Raw genomic sequence first — 12664 nt, forward strand, 5'->3', positions numbered from 1 at the left:
CTTCAAAACCCTTTTTGTTGGATTTAAAACAGCAACTAAGCTTAATCCACACAGACCTGTCTGTCCCACCAGTTTAGAAGACATTCCTCTTTGGTAAACAGTTTTACAGTTATCACTGGTAACAAATGGGTGAAAAACACTGGTGCATGAAACTGTGTAAACAGTGTACGTATAGTAAACTCAATGTTTCATTTAAATGAATGTTTTTCTCACTGTAACCGTCAAACTAAAAACACAAGAAAACATTCTGAAAAATGGGCATCAACTTCAAGTTGCTTGAATTTGTTTTCTTTACAAATGTGTCTGTTTGAAGTATATCTGCTTTTCTTTCTCTCTCTCTAGCTTTTATTGGGTCTCTGTTTATAATGGATTTGTTTTCCATGATTAGCATCCAGTCAGAATATTGTTTCCGGGGACCCAATCCATTCCTAACCTATCAATGTGGTTTAAGACTGGTGCCAATCACAAGTTTCTGTGTTCAGTTAGATGATTCATAGTCCTCTGCACTTTGCAACATTTAGCTGTGCTGTACTTTCTGAACCGTGTTCTAGGGGAAAACATCCTTCTTAGAGAACAATTGGTTCTGCTGACTGCTTCTAGCATTTTCATAAATATTTACTAATGTTGCATAAGATGACATTAAATGTGAGAAGGAGACAATTAAAATCAGCTTCTGTTTCAATCTCCCTAGGCTCTAATTAGTTCATAGGCCTGAAGTGTACTTCAGCTATGCAGGAAATGATGATCATGGAATGGCAAAATAATTTAAAAGACACTCAAAATAAAAAATAAAAAGTTTGTGGAATAAAGGCTGTGCACACTTCAGTAATGTCAAATCAATGTAGATCATTTAGAGATAAACTTGGTCCCAGCTGCACTAACATACACTAACCGAAGTGTCAGCTTCACTTACTGTCGGTTAGCTGTGTTTGGGCAGTTTCAATTCAAAACAGTTCTTTAAGGACTTACAGTCGTTTTCAGACCTAAGCATTCTTTGCATGGCAAACAAGGATTTATCATCAGCCTTTGGAAGTCTTCCCAAACCACTTTGGCAGTAGAAGATATGTACTGAAGCACGCTCTAAGGATGATAAGCAGCCCAGGGAGCAGTCATTTGTGCTGGGCTGTACATGCCCCAGAATCTGGAGGCAAACACCAGAAGTCAGAGCCAAGAGGTGAATTGAGACTATAGGTCTTTTGTCTTGGAAATACGTTTTTAGGTCTTTAAAGTAAGGTTCAATCTCTCGGAACTGTGGAGAGAAGGTTCTGTCTGTGTTCCCTAGATCCCTGATATCTCCCACAGAACCATGTCTCTCTCCACTTCTATTGGGACCTATGCTGGACCTGTCACATAAAAATAAAAATAAACTGTGGACCAAACCATGACATCTTGAAGAAGATCCTGTTGTGGCTAAAGATTTGCAAAGAGTTAATTATTTACTTATTGTAGATTCATCAAAAAGGCATTGGTAGTTATTAACCATAGCCTGAGCATTAAGACCGTGAGAATGCTTGCGGAAAAGGTGCTCACACGAACAGCTTGTGTATTCCCAAATGCTATAACAAGCTGAACCACAAGTCGATCTGCCCCAGCTCAAACTTCTCACGACTCCAGCTGAAATATGGCCAACCTGTGTATGCATGTTACCGTGTTAGTCCGTTTGAGAACAGCCAGCGTGCCCCAGCACAGCCGAGGCGGGGGGGGGGGGGGGGGGGGGGGCGTGACGGCCCCCCATTTGCAGGGTACTCCGGGGACGGATCACGTCCCCATTTGGAAGCTGAACTTTGCAGCCCGGCGGGCTCCGTGCTCCCAATGCGTCTCCACAGGATTCGTTAGCGACGCCTCGAGCGTCCCTCTCAGCGTGAGGAGACGGCCCGCCGCTCCTCTACCTTTCGTAAATGTTTTGTCAATTGTGTTGCAAGGCGTCAGGAGGAAGCGCAGAGGAGGGGGATGTTTTCCTCCCGCGTGCAAATACTTTGGGTTCATCTCCGACCAGGGTAATTGGCTGTCTGCTTAGAGTCCTTGCCATCTCGTCATTGCTCATGGATTCCCTTTGAAGCCTGGCGTGAATCCAATAAATTGAAGCGAAAGGGGGTTGGGGGGATGCTGGGAGCCATGATGGAGACGCGACAAACAGGAACTGCTTTATCAACGCTGCCGTTATGTAACAGGGACAGTTTGCAAAGTGGCCATTCCAGGCCAGCAAATCCATGTGACATCGTGCTTACAGCGTTACATTCATAGTAAAGTTGTCGTTTGAATGTATGAATGAGTATTCATGCATTCAAATATGTTAATCATATTGTGTCATCATGATTTGGTGAACACGCACCTATGGGATAAAGCCTTTACTAGGGTTTTAAAAATAGTGTTTTTTGTCAACTGACTATAAAGGGAAACTGCATAACACATTTCCTGCAGTGTAGTATTCAATGTTACACAATACAAAATAATGAACCAAGTGTTACTCTCTGAGCTTATTGTAGTTTAACACTTGTGTGTCAAGTGTCAACATTTCCATCTTAAATGTGTTACAAGTTCAAATTAGTGTGTAAGCTTTCAAATATTGAAAGATTTGCCACGCATGAATGGCTGTATGAAACCAGTATCTTATCAAAAAGTAAACCTTCCATCTTCCATGGAAGTGAGACATTAACTAAAACTTAATGCTTATGTTTATTTTACATTCCTAAACAAATCTATATTTCTTCAAACAAAGTCCAAACGGAGATACTCAAATGATGTCATCAGCTTGTGTCTTCCCCACCATCATGTGTTCAATCAACAAAACAAGTTTATAAAGCGATGAAGAGCCTTCACATTAGGATTCCCTTACATGAATGTACATTTACTTTCTAGGGAATCTATAATTTCGGAATGATTAATCCTGTCTCATGACCAGGAAAGTATAACTGTATTTTCTCAGCAACAAAACAGACATCATCATTTATTCTTTTGACCACCAATGACACCTAATCAGATGATTAAAATGTTTGCATATAGCGATACTTGGGCTGTAAATAGCATGGCAGAGATTTCATTTTGCTCAGCACTAAGAAAGCTCTCTGATTCTGACTCTACATGCTGCTATGGTTACTATAGAGACTCATATATTCTATAGTGGCTCACAAGTATTTGGTCAAAACATTTTATTGAGAGTTTTATTTTATGTTATTGATTTTCCAAGTTTTTTTGGTTTGTTTACACTCACTACTGATGGCACTTTTAAGGAAAGTGTACAAGTCTCAATTCCTATCAATTTCCAGCAGACAAAAGTCAACCGCCATCTAAAAAGGATGTGCTCACGGTTCAAGACCAAGAAAGTTCCAGAACACTCAATATAAACGTTCACGTCTGCTTGGCTCCATAAGCAGTATCTCAGAGAGTCATACAGTAGCAGTATATCTAAAGCTGACAGAGGAAATGTATGGGAAAAAAAGAAAATATTATGGGGCAATCAATTCACAATTACATTCTGGCACGACAATCATCGGAATAATAACCAACATGTCCTCCTCCCACCTCATTTCTGCTGGAAAAGTAATCAGCCATACCAAAGATGAAAAGAAAATCAGGTGTACTCAAATGTTTTCTCATTTAACAGAATCTCTCCAGTAAGTGTTATTCTGTTAATTATTGTCTCTCAGGACAAGACTGATGAATTCACGTATCTTGGACCTATATTTGGGTTGACTTAGCTGGAGCGTGGGCACAGGTGGCAGTATCTGGTCTATTACTGACATGGCACTGCCTGGCTGCGTTAGTCCAGGTTGAGGCCATGCCACATATTTGTGCCATGATATCAGTAGCTTACTGGCAGAGTCAGTTGAGCAAAAAAACTAATTCTGAAATGTTAAGTGAAACAAATACAAAAAGGACTTCATTGTTTTCCAGTATACTATATGTCCAAATAAATATTATGCCTGCACATGGTGTTAAGTTAAGTCAGTGATAATGACATGAACAATTGTTATGTTTGTAAAGTTGTCTGAGAATCAGAAAAAAAAACTACATTTTTGGTCATACCTTTTATCTAACGGATCTCTCTTTCTTTTTTTGCTATATTGATGTTACTTGACAATTTGCTTTCCTTGCTAATGTCTTCATGTTTCAATTGGTTCCATATTTTAGTTTTATTTTACGTTTAGTTTGCATTATTTTTTGTCTGAAATGTGCTATATTAATATGGTCTTGGATTTCTGATCTACCCAGTCATTGCAATTTTCATGCTTTTTGACCCTAAGTAGTGCAAATGCTATTCATGTTTTCATACATTTATGATGGGTTTGCTGCTTAGATTCTGGAAAAAAAACTTGTGTTGAAGGAAATGACAAAAGACTTTTTAAATCCATTTGACCCCGTTACACAGCATAGCTTCACCTTAAGATAATCGTTGCTGTAGGCTTGACAACGCACTTCACTGAGGATTGTACAGTAGTGTGGGGTTGGGAGTGGGGGAGGGGGGATATGGCTGGTAGTGGGGGTGGACGACTAATGGAGGTCACATTGCTGAGAGACTTTCCAGTATGACCATGTGTCCCTTTGTCCGCTACCCAATAGACGTATACTTAATATGCAATCTAAACAAGTGAGGGTGACCAGCTTTTTGGTGATGATCTGCATAACATCCCATTATCCAATACATAGTATGATTGAATGAAACCCAGCAAAGAACAGAGTGCAGCGTGTTGATCTTCGCCGAGTGAGCCTTCCATCATGCAGTGAACCCTTTCATTGTCGACGTGTTGCTGTCGTCGTGGGTTTGTTTTTCAATCGATGTTCGTGTGGTAGCTCTCCATGGTTTATCGCATGGTGTCATATCATCTTAAAGTCATTAAGAGGGCAAAAAAACGTACACTGAGATGTCAAATGTGTCCTGACACGAGTCATTGTTGATTTCACTGTTGTAGGGGAAAGACTCTAGGGCGGCAGATAAGACTGTTGCCATGGTCCTGAAGGAGATACCAAGTAAGGCGTCATCAGAAGGGATACCCCTCCTCACAGTGACAACCAAGGTGGGCAGAACCATCGCAATCCCTCCTCTCCCCCCCCCCCCACACCCTCTCAAATCCTTCCTACTTTGGTGCCTGATCAAATCAATGGCAAGGCTTTAAACATCCCATAGCTACCCTCCACCCGTAAGCCTAATTCTTCTGCCGTAGTAGTAAACATAAGCATTGAAAAACAGCATTGATTTGATTGACTATTCCAGCTGCTCTATGGGGTATAAAACACATTTAGAAATCCACCACACATCACCAAATAAGAATTCCACTTGCAGCTCTCAAGACTGACTAGCCATATATATATATATTTATATATTAGCCTGCAGCACCCACACAATGTGAAATAATCAGTCAGATATCCATTGGTGGATGTAATGAGAAAATGTAAATGCACAGGTCTCCCCCCTTTTACCCCCCAGACCTGTCCTTTAAAGACAGCACTCTCATTGTTCCATTTTTTGGTAACAATTACTGTGCATTTACTGGCAATCAACTACCACATCAGCCTTATCTTTTCAGCACAGTCCATTCCGGGTCTTTTTCTTTCAGATAGAGACTCAATTTTTTTAGGTTACGGTATACTTCAAGAATACTTCCACTCCCAGAGAACATGTTTACACCTCATAAGCAGCAATTATTTTAGGCTTTGGCCAAAAATGTGACATGTTTCAGCATGGCTTCAAGCTCATGAAACAAATTCTTCTTTGCAGAATTTCGGTGTCTTTTAGTCCTGCTTTGCCTTTGAAGTGCTGCTGTGTGTGGAGGGTATTAGTGTTTCTGTAGCAGATGCCATTGTAAGATTTCTTACCCGTTTTGAGTTCTGAAAATAGTATGTGTGCTTTTGTGTGTGTCTACGTATGCCGTGTGTGTGTGTGTGTGTGTGTGTGTGTGTGTGTGTGTGTGTGTGTGTGTGTGTGTGTGTGTGTGTGTGTGTATTTTGGTGTGTTGTGATGAAGTATTAATAAAAGATGTCCTGCAGCATTGTTAGTAGATTTCAGGATTCAAATGTATTGCTTATGCTATATGATGAGTCAATCCAAAATCCATATCCCAAAGCAAGACACATACTTACTGTGAGTAATATTCGACATGTAAATGAGTTTAATTGACCAAAATATATAATTTTATGCTGTATCATGGATGACATTTTTGTAGCCAGAAATGTAAACGCACCGGAACATTCTCAGTGGACACTGGGTAATCCAGCCAGGGAATGATCGATGTCTAGATATCATCTCTGATACTGAAACGGAGAGTCAAATGATCAGGATACTGTCTCCTTTCTACCTGAGAGGTTTGACTTCACTTTCATCAATGATGATATCAAAATCATTGGTGATGCCACATTGAACAACATTTCACTGTACATCCCGCTTGACATATAACATGCCAATCACTGTAGTGCAAGATCATGTGTACTGTATATTACAATCAACATAAAAGGGACCAAAGGAGGAAATAGAGTAGCTCATTGGATTAGAATAGTCAGGCAAGGTTGGTGATAAAGTTGACAGCAGGTGCCAGACAAACATGCAGCAATGCCAATACTGAGACAAATCTATACCGAAAGGACACTGGGTCCACAGAGCACTGTTTATTACTTTGTTGTCTCTGCAAATCCCCTCCTCCCCCTCTCCACCACCACCTTCTTCACAATTTAATCGTTATCTCTGTCGACATGAGAGTGTTCAAAATCTTGAAGCCTGTAAATTGAGGACTGATTTAACACTTTCATCTATATTTTCTTAATGATGTCAGTGGTTGTTGCCAGGGAGAATCCGCTAAGAAAGATTGTATCGACAAAACCGATGATCCAATTCCACACTCGTCATTTTTTGGACTGTAAGTGTTAGTATGTGGCCATTACATCTCAGTTACCTTTATTTTATATACGAGAATCAGATTTTTGAAAAACGTGACCTGTGGTGCTACTGCAGGGAAAATGGCTTTTCACTGTTACACAATCACATGGAATGTTTCTATAAATACCGTTGAAAAATAGTACAGCATACATTGCAAGTTCCATTGCATTGATGCACGTTCATTTTCTTTGCTGTCTGCCCATGTGCAGACACACACACACACACACGGTCGCACACACACACACGGACGCACACACACTAACACAGGCTGTCACTAGCCAGCATTTTAGATCACAGGTCAGGCGCATTTTATGCCTGAGCTGTTATTTTCAAAGCATTTTTTTTTGTAGCAGCATCTACTGTTTCTATCATTAACCATATCATATTTCTCATATATTTTGTTTCATATCTCTAATCAAAAGCATTTGCAGACAACAACAACAAATAATGAGAGCCCATAACAGTTATATGTGTTCTCACTGTGTTCATATGTAGAATAACAGATTAGGCCTGGACATTCGGAATAGATTCTTCACTAGTAAACTATTGAAGTGATTGTGACTGTACTGTAGTTTCAGTATCTCTCAGCATGTGTAACACACAAGTGGACTGGCTGTGGTTTTGCTTTAGTGGATAAAACAAGGTTGAAGTCCACTATACCATGTAAATCAAACATTTGCATTCAACCTAAAAACTTGCTGTACTGAAGTCCCGCCCAGACGAATCACAATGTAAACCTGTAAAGTGGACGAGAGCCATAAATCCAATCGAAAGTGACAGAGCCTTTTATCTGATGCAAAGTGATATTGTTAAAGGTCAGAGCCGGTAAAACAACTAAACAAATAAGTTCATAGACTTTATGCAAAACACAAGGCAAAGTAGCTTCAACCCTCACATTCATGCAGAACAAAATGGCACTGATGAGGTAATCCCTCTCTTAAATGCACTGTATGGCATTTCTAATTTTCTAAGACCACTTTCAATAGCTTTCCAGTATATCATCTCTGTTTTGTTATTACAGTATGATATTATTCCATTGCTATAATCTCACTTTTATTATGACTCAGATTTTAGTCAACCAAAATATCACAGCTGTTTTCTCCCATGAGGCACAGGAATTGAATGTTCACGTCAGGATATCAGTTTCAATCTCACTGGAGCTGAGTAAGCAGGAGGACACTGGAAGAGGAACAAACGTAACATCCAGACTTCAGTCCCACTGATGGAAGACTAGATGCACTATGCCGTGTTTGCCAGCTAGTATCCTAAGGCTAAGTGTGACATCCTACTATGTCTCCTTGGCTAATAGACAAGAATCACATCCGTATGTACATTTAGTTTACATTTAGTCATTTAGCAGACGCTCTTATCCAGAGCGACTTACAGTAAGTACATTCCCCCGAGGCAAGTAGGGTGAAGTGCCTTGCCCAAGGACACAACGTCAGTTGGCATGACCGGGAATCGAACTGGCAACCTTCGGATTACTAGCCCGATTCCCTCACCACTCAGCTACCTGACTCCCTGTAGGTAGGCTATAGTTTAGCTTTAGTCACTGACTTTGATGGGCATTATTCAGAATGACTCCTGCTCACAGATATCCTTAAGTTACCGATACTTCTCAGTGAAACAGTTCTCCAGAACATCTGACTCAAAACAAAATGCTTTTTTTTGGTGCTCTGTGCTTTCCTACACACACTCCTCCCACCACTCCACGTCCATCATCCTGTACTTCCTCTCTTGTCTTCCCTTTCCCCTCTCTCGCCCTCAACCTCCCCCTGCCCTCAACACTCTTACGAGTTTAACTGGTACAGGATTCCCTTGACCGCAACATCTGAGAGCTCTCTTGGAGTCATGCCCAGGCAGCACAATTAGCTGAAGTTTTCCAATGAATAATGTGCCCCTCAAGCACTTGTAAACAAAGTATCAATGTGCTCAGCAAAAGGTCGGTGCAAAACACACGAGGTACTGGAAAAAAGGTAGCCTTCTCCTTGAATCAAACAGAGTGAGAGCGGTAGAGAGACAAAGAGAGAGATTAGTCATGAAGGACAGTAAACAACTCACTTGGGTTCTGCTTTCCCAAAGGATGGTAAATCTATAATTGGCGCATTTGGCTCGTCCACCTTGTCTCATTAGCAAAGAATATGTGGTGGTCTCTATCATAGTTTGAAAGGACCATACCACTGGCAAAGTGCTTTCAAAACCCTGACCAATGATAGTTTATGTACTGCTCACTGGAAATAACCCAAGGTTCTCCATCAAAGGCAAAGTGGTATCAATACAGATCTTCTCGATTGAACATCCATTCAATCAAAATCAGTGATATATGAATGATCTGGAAATGTGATTTAGTTCCTTTGGTTTTATTTTGCCAAAGAAACCGAAATTGCAATTATACGTTATTCAAGTTCAAAAACACATTCTGTTTGATACTAGCTTAGAGATTTGGAAGTTACCGGTACATGGTTTAAAATGAGTTATTTTCATAACTGCATTTTCTAGATGCACATACCTAACCTTGATATAAATACAATGCAGTCATCCCATACTTTAAATGCTATCTTTGAAAACTCCAAAGGTATGTCAAGGAACGTTCCTGTAAATCCTTTGATAGAGTGGGGACTGACCTAAAGTCGGACCAGTCTGTCACAAAAATGACAGGGTTGGGATTCCTGATAACAGCTAAGTGATGATCTGCCTCAAAATGCAGGATCCTCTTTAGACAAGGTTTCAGCCTTTAGTCTAGGTTTTAGACTGGCATAGGCGAGTTTCCCTTTTTGATACTAAACAGATCGGAGGCCTTCAAGGGCGCCTATGTGTAATGCATCACTCTCCAGAAAATGTCCTCAACCGAAGTTACGCAATTGTGACGGAAATCATTACTCACTGCCAGATGTTTCCTTGTGGTCAATGTAGGAAATAGTGATGCTGTTTCAAATTAAATCATGTGCATCCATACATTTTAAATGCAATGAGAAAGTATTGAAATGAAAGTATTTCTTTCCATGGGGGTCCTCATACTACAGTGTTCTGAGAGCCTGCCAAGATGTGTGCAGAATGCAATATATTCACAAAGGATCTCAGCCTTCACCTGAAGGTATGAGTGACATCAAGGTTGTTGTTTTGGAATATCAATGTTTTGGGACACAATCCATTATACATGTTAATGCAAAATGAGTTACAAATCAAGACTGTGTGGGGAACTCTGAACACCCCACACAGTCTGAACACTGTTCAATTCTACATGGGTGGAAATTATAAGAATACTAAGAAGCTGAGAGAGGCATTCCATCATCCTCCTCTATGAGACACTAATATGATGAAACAACAACAAAGATATGCACAAGCAATTTTAATCTCTGCATATGATTAGATCTTGGTTGCCAGACTCTGCCCACATTTCATCATGCGCTTGCCACTGTACTCAGCTTCTGATGATCCTCGTGGCCTACCTTATGTAGGAACTTTCGTTTCACAGGAAGGAACGGCTACCACAGCTGTCTTTAAGTTTGCGCAGGCAAACAACTGTAGCAGAATCTCCCAAACACACAACACTTCCTCACCGCCAGTCTCCCTTAAGATCACATCCTTTAACAAAAGCAACGGGGGGACGCCAGACTCTGCAACACTGTCTTTGAAGGAAGAGTTCCAGTGATTAATAAATAATACCAGCGGGGTGGATGTGCAGAGTAAGAGCTGTTTGTTCCTCTGTGTCCTGCAGTCAGGATGGGCTTACAGGGCAACTCCAAGCCATCTTGTCTGCTTACCAGGACGGGACTTTTTCCTCTTAATAATTCCCATTAATGTCAGCAGTCTTTTTATATTAGTGCCAAAAGGATGACCATATTTTAATTGAATACTGTGGGAAATCATCTAATTAAGTAGCAGGGGCCCTAAAAGACCGCCGAAATGATTCTCTTCTGTTATTAAGGGCCAATCTTCTGCTGGCAGTTATTCAGCAGGAAGTTGTGCTTTATTAGATTGGGGGGGTGAAATGAAGTAAGGCTTCCAATTCCTTTATAACATCATTGATCACGCATCCTGCCTTTGGGTGTCATTATGGTGCACATCCAAATCTGTATCAATACTCAACAGAAGACTAACACTAAGTGGATCCCTAAGCCAGTACAATCTGTAAATGTGCTACTAAATTCTAACCTTTCAGGGCAACTCATTATTAAAATGTTCCATAACATTCATTCCGTTTTTATTCAATCTACACACTGTGTTGCACCCCATTGACACACAGTGAAACACAGATAAGAACTCTGTGTGTGACTTCACTGACTAATTATTTGTTAATTTGATTAGTTTTTTGGGGGGGAAACTGCCTCCAGCCATCTCTTGCATAGAACAGAAACTTCTCTCTCTGACACCAGCAAGGCACAACTCATCATAAACCATAATTAGGGGTGAAAAGTCAGCATTTTGAGGCATGGAGGAATTTAGAATTTTCTCATAGTCCATCATGCACAACCAAACCAAGAGTATTCCATCTTTATCAGAGCTCATTGTCTCAGTTGAACTATTACCAAATTGCATTGGGGCCAATTGCAATAACAGTCCCTCAATTATGTCAAAATATTGAGGGACATTTAAATGTTTTGTCCAAACTTATATCCTTTTTTTTGTCTGTAATTAACTTTCCTGTTCAAAGAAAACAATGAACAATCAGTGAATATGTACTGTACTTTCAAAAATTCAATTGTGTAAGAACCTTTTTTAGACTTTTATAATGAAGTGACATTTTTTCAAGGAAAAAACAACAACAAAAAAGCTTAGGAGCAATCAGCAGTTTATTGTTGAGGAGTCAAACTTCTTTTGCTACTTAACCAAAATGGCTGATAAACAGCCACATCATTAAATCCAAGCAAATCCAATAGCAAGAGCATCTGTTATTGTTTGCAGGCCAGCTTGGGCGCATGCAGTACAGAAGGGTCATGCAACCACACGTAACACCTTTCATATCAAACATGTGGCAGGCTGTGAGAAACCTCATGGCTGGTAATGAATTTTTTAGTGCCTTCATTAACATTCTGCCCACGAACGCAGCTCTGGAACACAGGGATGCCAAATGTCATGTATCCTCTCTGCCAGCATTGTGTACACACGGCACCGGGAGACAATAATGATGGCGGATGCCATTTTCATGGAACAAAACTCCTCATACAGTATGCTCTCAACAGCACAGGATGAGCCAGATGGGGCTAGTTGGAGCAAGACTTTGGAGCAAGACTTTGGGTAACGATAATGGATTGAATGGAACCCCATGCCAAACGATGCTCGCAAACCTGCTGGCCCCCACAGCCCCTGGTGCCTCCCAGGCAAGGTTATTAAACTTCTGCATGGTTTGGAAAGTGATATAAACTACTGCTAATGGTTTAGCAATTACAGTAGGGGACACAAGCACAGCAGTCTCTCTCGCTCAGCCAGTCTGGATGAATGGGCACCGAGAGAGGCAGATGAAGATTGATGCTCTCATCCCAGGCACAAGAGGCTAGGACTAAACGGTGGAAAAAAGATGGTTTTAAGCTGCAAGTGCCAAACTGTGAGAGGTCTCCAAGTGAGCTTCATATTCATATTCCGATTGTTTTCTTTTTACTGATCAAATCATTGAATTCTACTGTACGGACAAGACACACTTGTTCAGTAAAGTAGAAGTCTTGAAGCAGCACATTGCAAACTCCAAGATACATCCACTCCAGGACAAATTCCTTCTGACACACGTCTAAGCAGCATATCCTGACGCCTTTGCATTGAGGGGAGGAGGGGAAGGGTGGGCTGGGGGGGTCAAACACC

At 40.8% G+C, this 12664-nt stretch overlaps 1 protein-coding gene across 1 annotated transcript in view; it reads left to right on the forward strand.

Annotated features, from left to right (window-relative positions):
- The first annotated feature begins 4901 nt into the window (after positions 1–4901).
- pex5la (peroxisomal biogenesis factor 5-like a) overlaps positions 4902–12664 on the forward strand; it is a 30382-nt gene continuing 22619 nt past the window's right edge. The window contains exon 1 of the mRNA XM_067229767.1: positions 4902–5015. Within this exon, the coding sequence (XP_067085868.1) occupies positions 4947–5015 (69 nt within the window). The 5' untranslated portion in view covers positions 4902–4946. The remainder of the gene's footprint in view (positions 5016–12664) is intronic.

The sequence above is a fragment of the Osmerus mordax genome, chromosome 26 (genome assembly GCF_038355195.1).
Source record: "Osmerus mordax isolate fOsmMor3 chromosome 26, fOsmMor3.pri, whole genome shotgun sequence".
Classification (NCBI taxonomy): Eukaryota; Metazoa; Chordata; class Actinopteri; order Osmeriformes; family Osmeridae; genus Osmerus; species Osmerus mordax.